The sequence below is a fragment of the Equus przewalskii genome, chromosome 3 (assembly GCF_037783145.1).
Source record: "Equus przewalskii isolate Varuska chromosome 3, EquPr2, whole genome shotgun sequence".
Taxonomy (NCBI): Eukaryota; Metazoa; Chordata; class Mammalia; order Perissodactyla; family Equidae; genus Equus; species Equus przewalskii.
Window position 1 is genome coordinate 113,928,515 of NC_091833.1, and position 22,986 is coordinate 113,951,500.

General features: G+C 56.8%; 1 protein-coding gene across 6 annotated transcripts in view; it reads right to left on the reverse strand.

Annotated features, from left to right (window-relative positions):
• Window positions 1–22,986, reverse strand: part of C3H4orf50 (chromosome 3 C4orf50 homolog) — a 122,718-nt gene that overhangs the window by 95,497 nt on the left and 4,235 nt on the right. For 5 of the 6 annotated variants that reach the window (XM_070613294.1, XM_070613295.1, XM_070613290.1 and 2 more), the window contains exons 2-6: window positions 20,983–21,381; window positions 16,987–17,125; window positions 13,144–13,737; window positions 2,560–2,689; window positions 1,361–1,488 (exon numbers count right to left, since the gene is read on the reverse strand). In XM_070613294.1, coding sequence (XP_070469395.1) covers window positions 1,361–1,488; window positions 2,560–2,689; window positions 13,144–13,737; window positions 16,987–17,125; window positions 20,983–21,269 — 1,278 coding nt within the window. In that variant the 5' untranslated portion in view covers window positions 21,270–21,381. The remainder of the gene's footprint in view (window positions 1–1,360; window positions 1,489–2,559; window positions 2,690–13,143; window positions 13,738–16,986; window positions 17,126–20,982; window positions 21,382–22,986) is intronic. The other variant, XM_070613296.1, reaches the window with a different exon arrangement.

Sequence of the window (22,986 nt, forward strand, 5' to 3'; positions counted from 1 at the left end):
TACCACTGCTCTCTGTCTATTGGCCCCACTTTATTTCCCTCCACAGCGCCCACCACTCTCTCACATCACATATTTAGGTGTGTATTGTCCAAGTGCGCCTACGGCCCCACGCTGTCCTATGCCGTACCCACAGGCCACATGGGGCTTTCCAAACTTAAAGCAACTACATAAAAGTTAGAATTCAGTTCTGCAGCCACCCAGCCAATTTCAAGCGCTCAGAAGCCACCTGTGGTTCACGGCTGCTATATCGGACAGCACAGCAGAACGTGTCCAACATTGCGGAAGGTTCTAGTGGACAGCACTGGGGTGGACTCCTCCCCGAGGGCAGGGACACTGGGCCTAGAATGATGCCAGGCACACGGGAGGTGTGTCATAGATATTTTTATATTCACTTACTGGAGGCGTTTATCCAGAGAGGGGGACTAGCCCAGCTCACAGGACAGGCCCCTGCTGGGCTGGGGTCCGGGCCTGCTGAAGGGAGGGGCGCCTGGGAGACGAAGTTGGCTTCACCCCCAGGCTTGCTGTGGGCCCTCACACGACCCTGGTCCCACCCCAGCCCCACACCGTGCCCAGCGTCATGGCCTGGTCTTCACCTGGCGGGTCAACCCACCCAGCCCGCCCTTTCACTGCCCGTCCCTGTCGTCCTGTCTGTCTAACTCCATCCCTCTGTGGGGTCCAGGTTCTCCAGCTCTCTCCTCCCTCTGGTGTGAGCGGCACACCACGCAGGGGCTCGGAGCAGGACGCGAATGAACACAGAAGCGAAGAGGGCCCCTCTAGGGCTAGAACCACAGACCCACACCAGGGCTGGTGGCCTTAGCTCTGGTCCGAGCGCATCTCTGTTCTTTAGTGACAGGAGAACGGAAGCTGAGAAAGGCTGTGCCTTGCTGCGGCCTCAGGGGGAGCCACCGCAGGGCCGGTTGGAACCCAGCTCCTGTCCACAGGGGATAGCGTGGCGCAGAGTGTGGACCACGGACACGGGAGCTCCGGGTCCTGCTCCCGGGCTGTGTGGCCTTGGAAGTCACAGCAGCTCTTGGAGTCCCGTCTTCCCCTCTCTAGAACAGGGTCACGGCTCCCGCCTCACAGGCGGTGGGGAGGTGTCACGGGATAAAGTGTGCTACGTGGCAGCCAGGCCAGGCACACAGCGAGGCCTCTTCCCGCCCACTCCCCACCATGTCTCAGGGCATTCTATTCCGTCTCCTCAAATCTCCCTCTCAGCCATTTCCAGAAAGTTCTTCCAAACCCAGAGCTTCTTTACCCCTTTCTCCCACCTACTGTGTGGTAACCACACTGTGCAACACACACAGTAGGGCTGATCAGACTCAGATGGTGCCCTGGGCGCGCAGAAAGCCTCTGGCCTCACCTGTGCACTGTCACGTCCTGCAAGCACCCCCAGGAGCTCGGCCGTGGTCTCCAGGCCTGACACCGAATCAGAGGGGCCCCGTCCAGCCCCGATGCAGACCCAGGCGCAGGGACCCTCAGGGGGCTGGCCTGGGAAGGGACAGAACCCCAACAGTTAAAAGACCTTCCTAGAACTTTCCCACAATCACCACCAGCGGGTGTACCACCTGCTGTTAGGATGAGAGAGGACTTCCCGCTGACTCAAGGCCTTTGAGCCCCTCCAGGCAGCCGGGTGCTCACGTCACCCGCCAGGGGAGGAAACTGAGGCTCAGAGATGGGAAATGACCATCCACTGACGGGCAGTGGAACCGGGTCTGGAAGCCACCTCTGCTGACCAATGGACTCACACAGGTGACTAAATCCAGGACACTTCCCTCAGCCTGGCACCGTCATGGTCACACAGGGTCACAATCCCCGCCCCACAGTCGGCATGTGGCCAAGGGAGCTGGCACCCAGGCTTCACCCCCGGGCAAGCGCCGATTCCCTTCTCCAGGACAAGTTTGACCTTGTTTGGCTGGTCAGCTCTGCTCCTCAGAAATGGGACAGAGGGGGACGTCAGCCTTGCTGGTCAGCAGCACCGCTGGGTATAATGACCCCTCATCCGCAAACCGCATTTGACCTTGGAGGACTAAACAGACCACAGACACCCAGGTGGACACTGCAGCCTGGGGCTCCTGAGTGCAGTGAGCTGTGTGCAGGGACCCTGGAAGCCATGCTGAGACTGTTCAGAGACACTGGTTCCCACTAGGGACGAGTTAGGGACGAAGGGTTCTAGGCCCAGCAGCTCCTGGAGCCACCCCTTCTCACCCCTGGGCTGTCACCGGGGTGGGTGGGGATAGACGAACACCTGGACATCACACGGTCTTCTGCGGAGACGGCTCCCCTGGAGGACACCTGCGGGCACCCTTCTGAGGGCTGAAGGAGGGAACTGAAACGTCCAGCTGAGCCTCAGTCGAGGACATTGTCACGGGCATTGTGGACTCGGATCCCACTTTTTGTGTGACTCTGAGTAAGCGACACTCTCTCTCTGAGCCTCAGCTTCCTGTCTGCAGAGCGGGGCAACCACCCCCTGCGTCATCAGAATGGCATCAGCGAGGTAGCCCGACAGTGGGCATCCACGCAGTGTCCACCTCGTGCCCCATGCACCACGGCCCCACACACCTGCTGAGGCCCTGGGTCCAGGGGCCCCGTGGGAGCGGAGGGTGGTGTGCCGGCCACGGCTTCTGCAGGCATCTGGTGCCTTCTCCCCCGGCAGGGGCTGAGGTCCGTCCTGAACACGGCCTGGGGCCTCCTTGAGGAAGACACAAGACGTGGAGAGAGCATGAGTGTCCTTGGCTGAGTTGTTCACTCGGAGACCGTCCCCGCCCCCCGGGCCCTCCCAACAACCCCAGCAGCAAGTCGGATGCCCTCCCCAGGCGAGGAGAGCAGAGGGCACACGGCCTGGCAGCACAGTCCTGGTCCTGCAGGACAAACGGTCTCCTATTAGCACTGAGGCCACACTCAAAGGACAACAAAGAGCTTGTCTGTGCAGCCAGGGTGCCTCTGGGCTCCCCAAGGCGGCACGAAAGGCTCCCAGTCTCCTTTCCTCCCTACCCAGAAGTTCCCTCTGTGTCCCACCAAGGGAGGTGGGCGCCTGCCCAGGGGCTCTGGGCAGTCCTCCTCACCTGTCAACAAGCCCCAAATGCTACAGCCTGGTGTCCTTGGTCGCCTCCCCCCATCGGCCTCTCCCCAAAAGGCAAGCTGGGTGTGCAGCAATGAGCTCCTCCAGGCGGGCCCTTCCCTGCAGAGTATCAGTCAGAGGCCGCCTTCACGGCTGCTGCTGCAGTGGAGCTGCGGGGCTGGCCCAGCAGCTCGGCTCTCACCACCGTCCACACGGGGCTGGGGACGGGCCCGAGCAGCTCGGCTCTCACCCCTGTCCACGCGGGGCTGGGGACGGGCCCTCCAGGTTCCCACTGCCCCGGCTACTTCTAACTGGGTGCTGTTTGCTTCCCACCTGCTCCCCCACCAGACCGTGAGGTCCTTCAGGAGGGGACTAGGCGTTGTTCAGTCTGCACTCTCACAGTGGCCTGGCACACAGTGGGTGCTTAATAAATGCTTGATAGCTGGATGGACAGACAGAACCTGCAGAAAGGCAGATGTTCCAGAATGACTACTGCACTTATGCAAACATTTATCAGGATCCTACTACGTGTGAGGTGCCCTTCCAGGTGAGGGGGAAGGGACGTGGACAGGTGATGCCCCGTCTACCCCTACCTGTCCCCAGTTCCTCACCTGCTCTCAGCAGACCCGGCCCTGACTCCTAGTTGGGCCTCCCGTTTCCCCTCCCATCCTGCTTACAGCCTCCAGGGAGACCCCTCTAACTGCACACTCTGAATTGCAAGCCTGCCCTCGGCTCCGCTCAGGCCACAGATCGGTTCCAATATTGGAATCAGGCACTGGGGGCTGTCCACAGGCTGCCACGGCCACCCAACACTCCCCACCCCGGCTTCCGCCACGGCGGCCACCTTCCCTCCCTGAGGCCCCCATCAGTCCTGGCTCTGGCCTGCCTCGGCACCTCTGCATACGCTGTTCCTTCTGCCTGTCCAGCACGTCCTCCTGGGAAGGGTATTCGTCACCTGCTGCTCACTGGGCAGAGCCCCCACTGCGTCTTACCCTCGGCCCCTCCCTTCCGCAGCCCCTTGGCATCTAGCGATTGCACGGCAGGAAAACGGATCAGGGGTTCTCCTGTCCGCAGCCCTCCCAGGCTCCCCACTGCCCCAAAAGATAACCCCCCGCCCACCCGGCCGCACTGCCCCCACCCCATCTCCGCTCCCTGAACGGACCCTTCCCTCTCCTGCCTCAGCGCCGTGCACCCCCAGTGCCTCTGCCTGCACCTCTCTTCCCGCCCCCACTGCCCCGATAACCTGCTCCCCTCTGGGCTCAGCTTAAAGGCCAAATCCCTAATGAGGCCTTCGGGGGCCCCTCCCTAGATCCAGTCCCCGTCCCTGCTCGCAGCATCTCCTGCTCACAGCCCAGGCCTGTGACGGTCTCGTCATCTGGGTGATGGTTGTGTCATGTCAATTCCCCACACAGACCAGGGATCTCAAGCCTGGCCACAGCTGAGAATCACCCAGAAGCTTTCAACAAGTGCCAAGGCGGGGCCAGCCCAGATCAATGAGCACCCAAGGGCCTGGCCCATCGTTGTGCTCTGCAGTCAGCGGGCTGGGCCCCGCCGCGGCTGCCAGCTGCTCACAGCCCCCCTGAGCTGCCTCCTGTGTTTGCCCATTCGCTTCCCACCTGACCAGAATTAGACATTTTTGTCAACAGTTGAAAATCACCACTGGAACCAGGGGGAGAAAAGGCACTGAAGGAGAGAGAAAAGACAGAAGAGAAAGGAAGAGAGAAAAAGAAAAGAGCGGGAATAGGATGTAGAGAGAGACAGAAACTCAAAGACGTGAGAGGACACGAGAGAGGGTGGAAGGGAAGAGAAGGGAGCAGACAGACAGAGGAGGCGGGAAGGTGGGGAAGGCCGCCGTTGTTGGCAGTTTATTTCTATTTGGATTTTGTTCCAATACCCAAGTTGATTTCCATTCAGCTCAACAAATACCTGCTGGGTGCCTTCTATGTGGCAGCCCCAATGTGGAGCTGGGGACACAGCCATGGACAAAACACACAGGGACCCCTGCCTCCAGGAGGCTCCAGCCAGCGGGACAGTTCCCAGGAGACGATGCTACACCCCCTTCATTTCACAAGTGATGAACTCAACACTCAGAGAGGGAGAGTGACTTGTCCAAGGTCACACAGCACACACCATGGGAGAAGAGGACCAGAGCTCACGTCTCCGAACATGATCCAAGTTTTCTCTCCCTGTTCCCATGCCGGTCTGCTCAGCCGTGTCCATCCTTCCTGCTTTTCAACACTCAAGGCAGCATTTGCCCCAAACTGCATGTGGCTTGAGCTTTAATTTGTAACTATTTTGAAAGGCAATCCAAAAGAAGAAACAGAATTCAGTGACATCCAGACACAAACATTATTAATGTGTTAGAATATATCTTTCTGGGCTTTTTTTTTCCCCTAAGCTTAGACATTCAAATTCTTCCAAAAGTCTGTTCCTGCAAAAAGTCCATTTTTCTCTGGGTGTTCTGACTTGGCGCCATCAGAGGACAGTTTCCGCACAGCTTCTCCCGCGGCGCGGGGTTCGTGGCCGCCTGACAGCATCTGACGCACGGAATGCCTCAGCTGACTGAGCCAGCTCCCTCTTCTCCGACATTAGGCTGCTTCCACTCTCACAGACTATAAACAGCGCTGAGGTGCTTTTCATCCTTGACAAATATTCAGGATAAAATGGAATCTTGAGGTTTTGCAGACTTGTATTTACAACTAACGGAACTGACCTTTTTGGGTAAGATTACTGGCCGTCTGTATTTCCTTTCATATTATTTGTGTGTTCATGGCTTTCGTCTATTTTTTTTTACATTATTGACACTTTGTTTTAAAGCCTGGCTTGCTGCCGGAGTGAGTAACAAATGCTTAATATGCTTCTTCTGCACAAACGTAAGCCTGGAGCAGGGAGGGGCAGCCGGAACTGCCCGAACAAGGAGAAGATTCTCGTCACTGCCACCAGGGGTCGCTCTACTCACACTGCCGGGGCCGGGAGGCTGGCCGGAGCACCCAGCACTCCTGATGCCACTGTCACCTGGACTGCGATCTCAGCTGTGGGACGACAGCCTGCGCTGACACTTTCAAGAGCGTGACTTTTAATCTCTCTGTATGCGCCTCCCTGCTCCCCTCCAGGCCAGGCCGCAGCCCCTGGGCTGTCCCTGCCGTGGCCATCAACGGCCCACATCACCGCTGTCTGCACCTGTGTCTGCTCCCCTGTAAGCTTTGAAGAGCAGGGTGCCTGCTCCAGCCCCAGTGCCCGGCACGGTGCCTGGGACCCAGCAGGTGCCCAGCACACACTCGCCAACAAGCATTCGGACACCTCAGCAGACAGGCCTCGCTTGCAAACCACAGTCCTTTTAAATTTCCTTTTATCAGGTACCCTGAGCAGAAGACCCCTCCCCAAACTCCTCCCCCCGCTCCAGGTCAGGGTTTGTCCTTGCAGTGGCCTGTTCCTTCGTTCCTTTGGGGACCTGGGCTCCAAGCGACTGGCTCTAGAAACCGTGAACTGTGTGTTCCCAGACAAAGCACGTGCCTTCTCTGGACTGTGGGGCTGTGGACAGGGACACCCAACCCTGTGCCTCGTTTGGGAAAGTGCCTTGTCAATATGAAGTAAGTACAAGAAGGCCTGCCCTGGCCATCATTCACACGCGATGCCGCAGGCACATCAGATACCAAGGGGCCGTTCAGGGCAATGGCCCCTAACAATTTGTGATGATTTTCTATGTGATGGTCACAGCCCCGGGGCCACACCCTCCCGCTAGTTTCCAATCTCTAGACCTCACCGCCCAGCATTCCCATCTTGAAGTGGTCCCTTCAGCTGGGAGTTTCCATGTCCCACGGGCGGTGGAAAAAAAACCTTACAATCATTCATTCACTGAGTCACTGACTCACCAAGCGTCTCCCAGCCCACAGCCAGGGGCCGGGATTCAGGGCTGAGTCGGACCCAGGTGGTGATGACGAGGAAGGCACAGAAGCGGGGGGCGGGCAGCCAGGCCTGGCACAGGGAGAATTAGGCCCCTAGAGGCGGGTCCTGTCACTACGGGGGCCACCGAGGACGGAACGAGTTGACGCAAGGTCAGGGAAGTCTTCTTGGAGGAAGTGACATTCCCACCAAATGGATAGAAAGTAACAGGGGTTTACCAAGTGGCAGTGGAAGCCTTTAGAAGCAGGGAAGGCACACAGGCTGGAAGATCGTGGTATATTCAGGGACCTGCAGGAGCTCAGGGTTGCCGGGGCAGAGTTGGGGAGGCAGGCACACTGAGCCTGGAGCACCAGGCTGGGCAGCAGGGGCCTCGAATGCCATTGTTACGAGGTGGATGGAGTTTGATCCGCAGGTGTTGGGAACCAGGGGGTTTATAAAGGGAGATCCTTTGGGGGTTACCAGTTATCCGGAAAAGGCCGGTGAAGACCTGCCTGGGGGTCTTAGCCCGTCTGGGTCCCGGCCCCCTTGGAAATGCACCGTCAACTCTGGGAAATCACGCAGGCGTGCAGCGCTCTCTGAACTCTGAGTATGACCTCATCTGTGCGCAGCCACCCCCACGGGCCAGTGCAGTGGGTGCAGTTGCAGACCAAGACCCCAGAGGGCAACATCTGGCTTTGTGGTTTCCTTATCAATAGGTTCCAGCATTTTAACTTTAAAATCTCAGGCCGCACTCTCCTCAGAGCTGTGACTGGCTGGCACCTGTTGTCCCCAGGGCCCTCGCCGGGGACCTCTTCCTCTCAAGGCAGCCCTTCCCAACTCCAAGATGCCCTGGGTCTGGGCCATCCCATGCCCTCTGAGAGTAGGACCGAGCCTGGCAGACTGTCACGCCCCGTGGCCTGGGTCCTGCCCCCATTCTGAATAGCAGGGTCCCCACAGTGACCCACAGACCATCAGGCCCCTTCCTCTGCCTCCACCCCTTCACAGGCGGTCCTGTCATCCTGTGCAGGCAGGGGTCTTCTCTTATGTCCTTCCCAGCCCCCGCACCAAGCTCAGGCCCCAGCTGAGCATAGGCACCAAGTGGACACCCATTAAATACTGATTACTGAGCCACTGACCACTGTTTCCGGCAGGAGCAGATACGGGTCCACACGCATAGCTCGCGGTCAGCACGCTGGGGTGCCAACCCTTAATATCTGTGAGACCCTGGGCCGCTCGATGCCTCCACTTCCTCGTCTGTAGAAGGGGGATAACACGGGCCCCCTCTGCAGGCTGTTGAGGGACTAAATGAGTCGACAACAGACAAAGAGCCTGGAAACAGTGCCTGGTGCAAAGATGCCCTAATAAATGTCAGGGGTCGTTTATATCCACCCACGCAAAGCCGGCGAGGAAGCACATGCGGGAACCGGATCCGGCAGTTTTACCATCTCGGGGGCCTCACACCAGTTCACCCAGAGGCGTGCTTGTTATGGGTTGAACTGTGTCCCCTCGAGATTCCTCTGTTGAAGGCCTAGCTCCCCAGTTCCTCACAATGTGCCCTTATTGGGAGAGAGGGTCATCGCAGATGGAATCAGTTAAGATGAGGTCATTAGCATGAGCACTAGTCCAATATGACTGAGGTCCTTATAAAAAGGGGACATTAGGACACAGAGAGAGACGTGCAGAGGGAAGATCACGCGCAGAGACACAGGGAGAAGACAGCCGTCCACAAGCAAAGAGAGGCCTGGGACGGACCCTTCCCCCGGCCTGGGAGGGAACCAACCCTGCCGACACCTTGATTCCGGACTCCAAGCCTCCAGAGTAGTTGTTTAACCCCGGTTGCCCGTCCTTTGTCACAACAGCCCCAGGAAACCAATATGGTACTTATGTCCCTATTTGATCCACAAGGAAATCGAAGCTAAGAAGTGAAATGCCTTCAGAGCCCACAGGGATCCCAGGGGCAGGGCCAGGCTCCTGGCCCACCTGCCTCCATCCGGGGGACTTGGTAACGTCTGCCCGTAGCAAGAAGATGGTCCCCCTGGTGCCAAGTCCCCCTGAAAGGATCATCAGCAAAGGGGATGAGAGTCCATCTCCCTGAGAAGTTAGAGCAAGCAACGCAAGAAATACACAAACGACCACAAAATGGACATAGACAGATGGCCAGAGCAAGCCCCTTGCTGATAAAATTCTCCCAACCTGGTTTTTCACAGGCTATGGTCGGTTTTAGGTTGCCAAAAGCCGGAACTGGCGATGGCCTGATGATATTTTATGCTGAAAATGTTCCCGACATTCGCTCCGCCTTTAAAGGCTCTTGCTTCCACACTCCCATGGGCGGTTCACTCCAACGCCACTCAGTAGATAGTGCGACTACCCGATCGTCCAGCAGAAATCCACAGGGGCTGCAGGACATCCCGAGTTCACGGGGTCATAAACGGGCCAGGAACCCAAATCGTCTGATCCTCAGCCTCACGGCGCTGACGGGGGCCTGAACCCGCCCAGGGGCTCCAGTCGTCGAAAACTGGTCGTGTCCCCCTCCCTCCTTGCACTTGAAGAATATTTCCCGAGCTCCTTCCCTGCCAAGTGCTGTGCTAGGGCTGGGACACAACAGAAAATAAAGAGGACCATGCCTGGCCTCAAAGACTCTGCATCTTGGCGGAAGGAAGCAGGGAATAAATGAATAAATGAGTATGCGGCATGTCAGGTGAAACATGAGGCGGGAGAGGGACGGACAGCGTTTTACACAGGGCGGGGTCGATGCATTTGCACAACCACAAGAGGGAGACACCGGTCCAGAGATGCTTTCCTGGGCTCGTCACCATGACGACCCCCTGTGCACATGGGCCTTTGGGGGATGACGACGGAGGCGGCCCAAGGCAGCCTCGCCCTCGCCAGCCTTCACTGGATGGTTCACCCGCACTTGCCCCTCGGAGGCTCCCTCTGGTGCTGATGACAGTGCCCCGTCGGGGCCTGAGAAGGGCAGCCCAGGGGCCCTGGGAGGCCAGAAGTGGGAGGACTACCTGGAGGAGGCGAGCAGGAGGAGGAGGTGAGACCACAGCCATCACCCGCCACATAACCGTGTGTTGAGGGCTGAATCGTGTCTCCCTAAAAGACACGTTCAGTCCTAACGGGCCCCCCTCCAGTACCCGTGATGCGACCTTATTTGGAAGTAGGGCCTTTGCAGATGCAAATTAAGATGAGGTCATTCTGGGGCAGGCTGGGGCGCGCCCACCTCACCTGCCCCTGCAGACCAACCAACCTCTACCTCCACAGCCAGGCAGAGGGTCTCAGCCCCCGGGCCAGGAGGGCCACACCTGGGGACAGCCCGCCCCAGAGAGCCACTGCAGTGCTCTCCATCCCCCTCGGCCCATCACAGGCCACCGTGATGGGGAGCTGGTGACCTCAGGCCCCGTCCACTTCAGGGCCCTGGCAGCCTGTGCTTCCCCCAGCCATCCCCACAGATCAGTGGAGACAAATCAGCCACATTTGACCTGCTCCAGCAAGGACGAGCCCTCTGCACGAACAAATTAAAAGAGAAGAGAGAGGAAACTGTCGTGGAAGTAGTGTGCCTGCATCTGCCCGACAGTCACCCGGGCAACACAGACCAGGAAGAGATGATGGGAAAGATGACAATGTGATGGTGACAGTGATGGTGACAGAAGCCAATGTGAGTGGCCACTCACACTGTCCCAGGCACGGCACTGACAGCCTTCCCTGTACGCCCTCATTTCATCCCCACGATCAGACCTGGCAGCAGGTCTCAGTACCACCCCTAGTTCCCCCGCGGGACATCGAGGCACAGAAACCCACCCAAAGGTCTCCCAGCTGGTAAGAGACAGAGCTGCGCTGGACTCGCTGGTGCCTCTGTCCACCCGGGTCCAGCCTGCTCTAGCAGTGTGAGCACCTTGCCCACTGCGTGTGGCTCCAGCATCTAAGGATCAGCAGCTTCTTTTCCCGGGTCCCTAACCAGCAGCCCCGCCCGCTCTGCCACCAAGCTGGCGAGGGGCTGACTTCTCCCAGGGCCAGAGGCAGAACTGGCTGGGGACCACGCTTTAGGGCCACTTAGGGAACTTTCAAGAGAATTTTGACTGTGCAACATCCAGCAAAGTCTTGAGAGAACGTGCCCCGTGGGAGATGCATCTCCCCTGCGGTGCTGGAACTTTTAAATGACACGGCCTGAAACCTCCAAGAGGTCACAGACACATGTTGACAAGGGGCTTGTGAACGGATGGCACACAAGCCACTGACTCCAGCCAGCGACACTGCCCCAAACTCCTCAAGAACAGACTCCGGCCTGGGCATCTCGAGGTAAGGGCAGCAGCTTGGACTCACGGCTCTGATCTGGCCTGCGTCCCCTTGCTGGCCCTGCCACTTTGTAGCTGGGTGCCCACGGTCAAGTCACTTAATCTCCTGGGTCTCATTTTCCCTATCTATTCAGCGGGATAACAGCACCTGGCTTTTGAGGCTGTCCTGAGGATTAAATGAGACAAGAACCCCAAGCGTACAAGATGTTAGTGGGAGTCTCTTAAGTATTTCGGTCTTTACTCTCCTTCCGAGAATAAAGAAAGAGCGCGTGGCAGTGTACGGGAAGATAGAGAGGGTGGGAGAATGGGACTTGAGCCGACAGCCTAAACGGAAGTCTTATGTTTAGGACAATTACAGAAAGGATTCTAAATGACGATTTCCATCTAGACATGATTTATTTTCCAAAGTTACAGTGAGGTGACAATATTAAATGTACAGTTTTCCTTTCATCTGACGAACACACGGGAGGAAGAACCAGCAGGACGTGTGGAAGAGCGACAACAGGCGGATAAAGTAGTAAAAAGATAATCTACGACCACAGGCAAACTCTGTTAAAACGATCTAGGCAGGATACATGTCATCATCCTGAGAAAAGGCAGCGCGTTTAAAGTTCCAGTTAATTCGAAATAGACGGTCTGGGTCAGAAGATAAACTTGATTTTTTTAACAAGCAATCTTCTGGCAAAGGCTGCTCACTGACTTTTCTTGAAATGCGGATTCACCCAATGGCCAGAAGCAGAGATCCAGATCTCTCGAGGGAGCTGGGTGAACGCTCTCTTTTCAGAGAGGCAGCCGGGTGCAGGAGAAACAACACACTTTGTACTCACGTCAAATTTGGCTCCAAATCCAGTTCTGCCTCTTACCAGCTGTGTGACAACAGGTCAACGAACTCCCTCTCTGATCCTTAGCCTCCTCGTATGTGGAGTAGGAATGTTAATAGTACTCGCCTCACAGTCTTCACGAGAATTAAAGGAAATAATGCCTTTGAAAACACCCAGTAGGGTGCCCAGCACATGGCAGGAGCGCATCAGACCTAAGTTTTTACTCTGCCATCAGTCAAATGAATTAAGTTGGCCTCCAGAGCTTAAGAAACTTGCCCGAGGTCACACAGCCAGTCAACAGGACAACCAGAAAGGGACCCAGGCCTGTGTGCTTTCTACTGCACAGTCCCGGGGACCTCCCGGTGCTGCTGGGTGGGGGCTGCAAAGACGCAGCAGAGCTGGACCCTGCCCGCGAGGAGCTCACAGTCTGAGGAGGAGAAAGGCAGATGCACACAGCACTGCGCACAGGGAGCCGGTGTCACCGCTGGAGCCGTGAGGGAGGTGGGAAAGGGCCACTGCCCTCAGGGAGGGGGTGCAGCAGGGGAGACTTCCCGGGCACGTGACAGTTACGTAATACCGCACCGGGCAGTTCACCTGGGATAGGGCCAGACACGCAGGGCCCATTCAGTGTTGGCTGGAAGGACGGACAGGCGGGAACAGACGATGGGGGATAAAGGCGGCTGGTTGGCCCCCTGGAGAGTGGTTGAGCGGAGAGATGGACAAGTAGGTGGTGGGGCAAAGGATGATGGAGCGTGGGTAGACAAGTGGGTGGGTGAGTAAACAAGCAGTGGCTAAGTGGGGGTACAGGTGGATGGGTGGACGAAGGGGTGGAGGGCGGGGTAGTGAGGCAGCTGCATTGCTGAGCGGGTGGGTGAAGCTGTACAGGTGGATGGGTAGGGCTGGCTGAGTAGACGGGTGGGCAGATGACCGTAGGAATGAAGGACGGACAGAAGGTTGGGGCTGGCTGGCTCGGATGAGCGGATGAAGAGGAAGGCCGGGGAACGAAGGAGTTGACTTCACCAAGTGGCTGTACGAGACAGAGAAAATCGAAAACTCACTCTTGCCCTGCGGTGCGGCCACTTACCAGGCTGCCCTGACCATCAGGGGCCGTGCTGCGCGCGCTGTCTCCGGGGGCCTGGCCTCCCAGCTTCTCTCGCAGGCTTCTGTTTTGCCCGGCGAGGTCCTCCACCTGGCCCTGCAGGCCGATCTCCGACAGCTGCAGCTCGTAGACGCGGCAGCGCAGCTCCTCCAGCTGCGCGCGGAGCCGGCGCTCAGTGGCGCGCTGGTCCCGCAGCCGGCGCGCCGCCTCCTCCCGCTCGCGCTCGCCGCGCTCGGCCCTCGCCTGCAGGGCGCGCAGCTCCGCGGCCTCCTGGGGGGCGCTCCGGGGGTCGGCCGGGCCCGGGGATCGGGGGCTGCGTGGGGCCGGGACGTCCAGCTCGGCCAGCAGGAGTCCCGCGGCGCGGCAGAGGCGCCGCACGTCCGCCTCCAGACGCTGCACCTGCGCCCGCAGGACGCGCTCCTGCTCGCGCACCAGGCCGAGCTGGCGCCGCTGGGTCCGCCGGGCGCGCTCCAGGGCCGCCGCCTGCCGCGCCAGCGCCTCGTCCTTGCGCCGCAGCCGCTCCCGCAGCCGCCGCAGCCGCCACCGCTGCCGCCGGGCCGCGCGCTCCTTCTCCAGGACCTACAGGTTGGCGGTGGATGAGGGCGTGAGGAGGCAAGCCCGGGGCCGCAGGGCCGCTCGCGCTGATCCTGCCTGTATCTTAGATTTCGATATTTTGTTCATCCTGGATTTTTTGCATTTAATTAGTGCATCAAAATATTATTTATCTTGACTATTGAGTTTTTTGGCCCTCCCTAAAATTTTACGCGGAAGCGGAGTGCCTCACTCAGTCACCCTGGGAGGAGCCCTGCACCCCGTGAGCTCCCTGAGTCCTTGGAAGGAAGCTGTGCAGAGGGCGGGATGGGCCACTCCAGTGGTTCCAGGATTGATACCTCCACTCCAGTCTGTAAGGAGCCGCCATGGGAGCCCGTGATGTCCCCGCTTCCCCCCAGCACCTGCGAGACCTCTCCGTTTCCCAAGGCCTAAAGAGTTAGTTAATGCCTGGCCCAGCAAGGGTCAGGTGACCGTGGCCTCTGGCTGGTGAGACAGGACCCCCAGTGTCATGGCAGCTGTTCATTACTGCAAATACACCCCCGCCCCCCAGTGGAGCTAGGGACTGTTACTATCCCCCTGGGACGCTCAGAAGTGACTTGCATAATATTACACAGCTAACAGTCACTGCGGCGGGGATTTGAACGTCTGCGTAGCTGACCTTTTCTCCCTCCACTGCCGCCTGCCTGTCCGGAGTGCACATCTCCCTGTTCCGAAACCCTGCCCTCCCCCCACCCATGAGCTGTGAGCTGGACTGCGAGGACCCAGCCACTGCCAAAACGGGAGTCCTTGCCTCATTTTCAGAAGTGATTTAAGCCAACGGGTGGAACCGCCCGGGGGTATAAGCCCTCTTTCATGGCTGGTGCCCACCTGCCGCCACCCGGCCAGGAGAGCTCGCAGGAGACAAAACAAAGGAGCGAGCACAAACGTGGGAGGGAGCCTGGGGGCAGCTCCGGGCTTCAGGGGATGTTGGGGGGACATGGGGCGGGTAAAACCAGAGTCCCTGGGAGGCAAACCCGCTCCCGAGTGCCGGATGGTGTGAGGTTGGTGCTCCATTGCCCGAGAGTCTGCCTTTATCAGCTTTCAGAACGACCACAGGCCACTAGAGAAGGGAGGCGACTGTGTACACAAATGCTTGCTGGGACTATGGACGGCAACAGGGCGAGACTGACACCCGGCAGATCCCAGGTGTAAAGGGCAGAGAGGACTCGTCCACACACTCGACACAACGTACTCGGAAATGCAGGCACCTCAGAGAGAGACTGAGGGTCAGAGGTCCCCGCTGGGTTGCCCCTCACCACTCTGAACTTCCACTCCTCATCCAGAAATGGGGTTTCGTGACAGGACTTTCCCAGGAGCATACAGACCACACGAGACCATAATAAAGAGACGTGTGTAGAAACGGGCGTGGTGTCCTACAGAGCCACGGTGGCAGTGCCTCTGGGCCCCGACAGCACTGCCCCTGCTGGTCACCCTCATGGCTGTGACATCTCGCGAATGCAGGGCAGGGGCTGGTTCACCTTGGAACTCCCATGTGTATACAGGGCATGGCTCAAAAATATTTATTACAGTGCCTTCCACGGAGAGATTACGTTCTCGATGGTGAAATCCCACACACCATCACTAGATCTCGTGTGAAAAACTCCCCCTGGGATGCTGAGGACGCTGTGCTAGGAACAAGGAGAATTACCCCCACTTTCTGCACCTGAAGTTCAACGTAAAGGGGAAAAATGCCACTTGCCTGTCTCCCTGGCGTCTCAAAGACTAATTCAATGTCACTGAGACCCCGATCTTCCCATGCTCCCCTTCTGTCTCAGCTCACGGCTGAGCCAGTGGTTTTCAAACTTTTGGGGCTGCTTCCACTGTAAGAAACACATTTTAAGAACGTGCCCCGTTATACACATGCGCACATGTGCAACCGACAAAGAAGTTTCAAGAAACAGCACTCCTGTTCGAACATCAGATGGCCCCTTCGTATCTCCCAGGTGATCCCACAGCCCACCGACAGGTGTCAGCCTTCAGTTTGCCAGGCTCTGGGCCTCACTGTAAGTAGCCTTCGGCGGAGAAGGATGCCTCTGGGGGTCTGTGGGACCCCCCCGCAGCTGCCCTCCCAGGCTTGTTGTTTCTGCCCCTGCGGCATCTCCTAAATGTGTCCTACCCCCCAGCCTTCACCATCTCCCCCCAGAATATTTCAATAAAAGCTAATAATTATGAAAACAGCTAGCGTTATTTAAATGCCTGCCGTGGTAAGCGTTTTACACATATTAACTCACGCAACAGTCCAAGGGGGTTAGTACATCATTCCGCTCTCACAGATGAGGAAACGGAGGCCCAGAGAGGTTAGGCCACCTGCCCTAGGTCACACAACTAGTGAGCGGCGGAGCTGGGATTTGCAGAGGCGTCTGCCTCCGGGGTCCGCCCCTTAACCGCCCACTCCTTCTCCAACAGTACTCTAACTTGTCCCCCGGCCCCCGCCATCTCTCTCTCTACCATGCAATTAGACTCATATCCCCCAAACCCTGACCCCTGCTTGAGTCCTCGAAAGCTGCTCTCATTGCCTTCAGCATTCCGTTCACGCCGTGGCCCTGGCGATCTCTGGAACTCTCCTGTCTCACCACTCCCTCTCCCTGCCCACACCCTCTGCTCTGGTCTCAGAGTGTTCTTCCACACCTCCATGTCTTTGCTCATGCTGTTCCCCATGCCTCGCGTGCCCTTCCCGCAGGGCCCAACTCACATGGCCCAGTCCTCTGTAGCTTCTCCCCCGCCACACACACTATGCCCGCACCTCCCTCACGGCACCCAGCGTCCAGCTTCCGAGTTGCTTGTCTCTCATCTGTGTCCCCACCTGCAAGCAGCTCCTGAGGGTAGAGACCCCGCACAGTCATCCTGTCTGCATCCCAGAGCTGGCTGCCCTGAGGTCAGGCACAAAGGCCGCAGAAAGGCCCCTTTCACCAGAGCCCCGGCAAGCACACAGCCCGAAGGGCACCCAGCACTCTCACACCCACGGGGGACCCCAGCGGGAGGAGCCTTGGGAGGGAACAGGCCAGGATGGGGATCCCACTTTACAGACGGGGCAGCTGGGGCCCAGAGAGGCTGGTGACCTTGCCCAGGGCCCCGGCCCCTGGCCGCACCCTTGGAATCAGGGTCCCTCCAACCCCTCCGGCCCGGGCTTTCCCAGGCTGCCCCCTGTCTGCTCAACTGCAGCGGCCGCGGCACCCAGACAGGTGGGGGCCCCTGCTGGGACGTGGAACCAGTGCTGAAAAGAAGGCGGGATGGTACCTGGTGGGCCAGCTCCCCCCACAGTGCCTGCAGCTCCTCGTGGGCCCGCAGAGAGGCGTGGCGCTCCTGGAGCACGCGGGCACCCAGCTTGTCCACCCTCCGCAAGAGGCTCCTCTCCGACAGCTCCAGCTCTCGGATTCTGCGCAGTGAAGCGAGGCACTTAGGAGGCCTAAATGGCCCAAGGTTGTCCCAGACCTTTTCTTTTTGTCATTTAGTCAATTTACTACTCTGACAAAATTACATCTTGTGAAACATTCATACATGTCTTTTAAAAGATGATCTAAAATGCTTCAAAGACCTCTTTTGGACAGTAAGGCACCATGAATCAAGAATTGGAACAGTGTTCTCATCCCTGAACCGGTAATCCGGAAACCAGCAAAGACTGAGCCAGAACCAGACGTCTGCATTGTCTCAATTAATCCTTACATTACCAGCCCTTGGGGGGGTTCTGTTCTGCCTACTTCACGCACAAGGAAACTGAGGATCAGAGAGGCAGGGCCACTTGCCCAAGGTCACACAGCATTTTAGAGTCTAGACTGTCTGACTTCCAAACTCATGCTTTTTACCCTGTGCTCTGTTGCCTCCCATTTGAGCTACATCCCTGCAAATCTCTTCTAAAGAAATGATTGAAATGAAGAAAAAGGTGTCTACAAATAAAAACATTCATGTCTGTATTACTCACAGAAGTGAGAAGCTGGAAATGGCCTAACTGTGACGTTTGGGGGCGGCTCAGCCACAGGACGGCTTTTTTATCATCCCGGGAAGTGTTGAGGTTGTGTCACATGCAAACTAATCCCCAGACTAGAGGTGAACCCCGACCCCGCAGCTCTAGAAAGCAGAAGTGTGAACGGAGGGGAGCCCAGGGGGAGAGGAGGAAGCACAAGGACCTGCTGGTCCCCTGTGCGCAGTATCCGAGGCCCGGGAAGGCGCTGATCTTACAGCAGACACCCGGAAACACGCGAAAAGTGCCCCCCAGCCCACGGGGCCAAGCTCTGCGCAGCCTCGCTCCCTCACCCAAGTCCACGCAGGTGACCTGCTCCCCAGGGACAGACTGCTTCCCTGGGTGATGGACCGCCTAGCTCTGCCTCCCTGCTCTGCCACTTACCAGTCATGGGGCTTAGACTGGGCTCATTCACCACTATGACCCTCAGTATCTTTATCTGTGAAACAGAGGTCATCGCACCTTGCTCAGAAGGTCGATGTGAAGATTAAATTAAACAGTGCCTTATTATTAACAATAAGGTAAGAGTGCCCTGCTCTACTCTAGTTCTGAGGCCCTGGACGAGGGTCTGGAAAGTGACAGAAGGGAGTGTGCCCTCTTGTGTGGATTACAGTCAAGTTTCTTCCAGACTGAACCAGAGGAGTAACCTCAGTTCATCAGTCAGAGAGTCAGGCTGAGTACCTCTGAGTGCTTATAACACGTGGCGATATCTGACAGGGACGAGAAAAGCCTTTCTTTGTAGTTTTTGACCAACCTGACACGTTAAACATGAGACAATATTTAATTCTGATGTTCTCCTTACACTTAAAGTAAGCAGAAAATGACTAACTTCACCATGGCAGGCTGAATAACAGCCCCAAACATATCCAACCGAGAATCCCAAGTGACCAATGTCACCCTACAATGCAAAAGAGACCAGAGCTGAGATGACGTTAAGATCTCGAGATGGGAGATCATCCCGGGTTATCTGGGTGGGCCCTGACTGCCAGCGCAAGGGAGGCAGAGGGACACTGACACAGAGGGCAAAGGCCGTCCCACCGCTGCAGCAATGGGCCCACAGCAAGGCGCTCGGTGGCTGGCTCTGCAGATGCAGGAAGGGGGAAGGGGCCTGGAGCCACGGAATGCAGCTCTAGAGGCCGGAGAAAGGACAGGAAAGAGATGGCCCTACAGCCTCTGGAGGGCGCAGGGCCCTGCCCGCACCAGATTTCAGCCCGGGGAGACTGATGCCAGACTCGTGCCTGCAGAGCTGTCGACACCGAACGTGTGCTATTTGAAGCCGCTGAGTTTGTGCTAAGCTGTTACAGCAGCCACAGGAAGTGCAGACACTCACAAACACGAAATAGACAATGAAGCACCATTGTTCATAAATTAACGACAAGTTAGAAATACTAACATGCAGGGCTGCAAAGAGTGCCCTGAAACTAGGAGACTCCATCAGGGAGCGGGATGAAATCTGGGAGGCGGCCTGGGTTCAAGTCCCAGTTCCGGCACGTGGCTGGAGGTGTGACCTTGGAGAAATCACAACATACACTTAGTGACCCTGGATGATGTCTTTCATCCTCCAGCCTCTGTTTCCTCATCTGGAAAGGGGGATCACATCACTCTGTGTGTCACAGGGTTCAGGGAGCAATGATGGGGGCATGTGTGGGAGGCCAGCACCGAGTGCACACCACCAGCGCATCGCTGCGTAAATGGTAACTCCCTTTCCTCCTCCACCCCGGCCACGGATCCAGCCTCCCCTCCCACCCTGCTCCTGCAGGATGGTGCATCTGGCCTCCAGAGAACAGAGGACACAGCCCACCATTCCCCGTGGGCAGGTCCAGGATGCCCTGCTGTCCCAGCTCTCAGCCCCCAGGACTCACATCACGGGCTGAATGTGTCTCCCCAAATTCCTGTGCTGAAGTCCTAACCCCAGTGCCTCAGAATGTGACCGTATATGGAGACAGGGTCTTCACAAAGGTGATTAAAGTAAAATGAGGTCACTGGGTGGGTCCTAATGCAATCTGACTGGTGTCCTTATAGACATACACAGAGGGACAACCATGTGAGGACACAGGGAGAAGACGGCCCCAAGGAGAGAGGCCTCAGAGGAAACCCACCTGCCCACACCTGGATCTCAAACGTCAGCCTCCAGGACTGGGAGAGAACACATCTTTGCTGTTTAAGCCCCCGGTCCACAGCACATTGTGGTGGCGGCCCGAGCAGACTGATACAACTTAGTATGTGGCTCTTCGGGGGTAAGAGCGGGTTGCAGAATGAGTAAATGAATGAATGAATGGAGGGATGGATGGATGAATGAATGGACAGACACAGAGAGTGATACATAGAGTAACAAAATAATTTTTCTGATATGTGAATTTCTTCATGTGAAAAGTTTTACAAAGAGAGAGAAAAAAAGTAAAGCACATGTAAATACACATTTAATGACTTGCCTTTATTAAAACAAAGGAGAATACAAGAAAATGGTGACATGTCAGACAAATCTAAAACTCTTGGCTGCTGGGATGTTGGGAAACCCATCAGAATTGACCCCAGCCATAACGGCACTGCATGTCCACACTGGGTTTCTCCTCTGCTATATGTGCATGGCCCCTCCTCATTCTGCTGGCCTAGGGATCAAAGAATGATCCAGAAAGAGCATGGGCTCTGGAGAAAGACCTGGATTCCCAGCCTCTGGACCATGTCGGTTCCATCAGGAAAACAGAGCCCACGCCCAGAACTCCAGAAGTGACAAACACACACAGAAAATCTGTTATAAAGAAGATGGGTGAGCTAAAAGGCTGCACAGAGATAACAGGCATCCCAGACATTAGCACCTGCCAGGGGCCCCCTCCTGCCCCTTGGGCTGGATGGATGCATGAGAAGGAGGTGGTGACACCGGGGCCCAGGAGCCAGGCCACCGGGCATGAGCAGGACCACAGAGGAAGCCGAAAGCATGACTGAGTTGCAGCCGCTGTCGGAGATCCACCCTGAGCAGAAGAGAGGGGAGAAATGCCCTGCTTCTCCCCTCCTCTCCCTTCAGTGCCTCCCAGTGGCTGGGCGCAGACGCCAGTGAGCGAGGGAGCAGGCAGCCTTGTGCAGCCCCAGCCCCAGTGATGGGGAGCAGAGGACAGAAAGACAGGACCGAGAGCCGGGGATGGCCGCGGGCAGGTTATGTGACATGGGTGAGCCTGCTTCCTCGGCCGTATAGACAATTCAACACACCATTCTAACATGACTGTGATGCCCCAGGGTTCTTTAAATACACAAAGAAAAGGTCTGAATGGCATATTTACCTGCTCCTCAGCCTGGACTCCGACATCATGTGCTTGTCCACGGCTGCCAACAGCTTCTGCTCTGAGCATTCCAGCTGCTTCCCGAGCGTCCCTGTGTCCATGTCTGGGCTGCTGGCTGCTCTGTCCGGAAGACACCCGTGCTCCTCACCACTGTCCTCTGCGTCCTGGAATATCCAGGACGTGTTGATCTTCACATCGACGTTCATCACATCAAACCCATCACTGCTGGGGGCTCTGACAACGTAGCTGAAACTTTTTTCAGTCCGTGCTTTAGCTGTCGGCTCCATCCCGTGCGTCGTTGACGGGTCAAGACTTTATAAAATTAAGTGAATTTGCAACACTGACTTTCTGGAGATTTCGAGGTGGCTGCAGCGCCTTCAGATGGGGCAGGAAAACATCCTTTGAGGAGGACAAGAAAAGGTGGATTATTTATGAGCGGGGACTTGGGTTTCATCGGCACGAATGTCATACGAGATGAATGAAAGCCTCTCACTTTACAGGCCGGCGTGCCAGAACTCACCCAAAGCAAGAAAAAGGCACAGGACAACCACTGGGGATTAAAAGCTTAATAATGTGGTCAAAGAGGTAAAACAGGATTTCCAGGCAGGACCTGGAACATTATAAATTCTCAGTATTTCACCCCGTAATGAATGAAGCTCTACACCTCCTCTCTGAGTACAGCAAACACCCGTCAAGGACCTAGAATCTGCTCGGGGAGGGGATGGGGAACCCGTGCTGCACTGGCCCTCTCACCTTACCTGGTCCAGATCTCCCGGCAACCCTACAAGGCGGGCGTGATGGCGACCATTTTACAGATGATGGAACAGGGGCTCTGGAAGGTGGAGGAGCTTGTCCAGGCCCACAGACGGGAAGTGGCAGAGTCAGGACTCAAAGCTGGGTCTGACTCCAAAACCTGAGCGGTAAGGAACGCACCAAGACCCGGGGCGGGATAAAACGTGTCCTGGGGGAGGAAGGCAGAGGCTGGAGAGATGGCGGAGGAAGGATGGGTGCCCTACAGCAGAGCTGGGCAGGTGAAGGCAATGGGAGTGGTCTGGGTTTGGCCGGCCTGGTGGACACACAGAATGGGGAATGAGGCCCGAGGACAGAAGGTGGCCTGGGGCCATATCCGTGTGGGCCTTAAGCTCCAGGACGAGGACTTTGGCACTCTCTGTGGGCAGTGGGGGTTCCCTGGAGGATGCAGAGCCAGGCAGGAGCCTGGTCAGATGTAACTTTGAGGATGGAGCACCCTGGGGCTTGCAGGCGGCGAGAACGGAGGCCGCCAGCATGGAGGAGGAGCCGGTGCAGCAGGCCTGGCGTGGCGTGGTGCAAGGACAAATAGAAATTAAAACTCAGAGGCTTCATTCTCCCCATTAAAAATAATGGAAGAGATTTCCCCTCTCTTTTCTTAGAGCTTTTACTTTAGAAAACTTGCAAGTTGTTTCTTCATCTCTTTGAAATATATGTAAATCCTTTTAAAACCTAAATGAGCCTTTGCCAGCTTTCTGACCAGAAATATCTTTCTGAAGGACCTGGGAACCATCTCTCTGGAATGTAGACATACAAGGAAAATAACACCCCTCTCTCCCAGTTCCTGCAGGGGGACGGGAGCCCGACTTCTATGCGTGCCATCTCCTGCCATAGAGATGGGAGAAGTTTGTTTTCCTTTGCATAAGACAAATTAACAAACACAGAGGGCCACCCCAGTGGACAGGTGGGTTAGGGTGACCCACGTGTAATAAACAGTGCTGTCGAGTCCTCTTATTTGAAGACGAGTTACTGTTTATCCTGAGGATGCGTGCGGAATGGGCTCTATCTACTCGCTAATAAGGGGGTGAGATTTCTCTCTGTCTTTGCAGATCTCTTAGGGGATTGCCTGTGATGCGCATCCCATTCTGGAGTGATGCTTGCTCGATAATAAAATTGTATTCTTTCTCTTTTACCTTTGTGGGGAGAGTTTCTGGGCTGGGAGGAGATTTTTGGCTTTACTCCTATTTCCCCAACAGT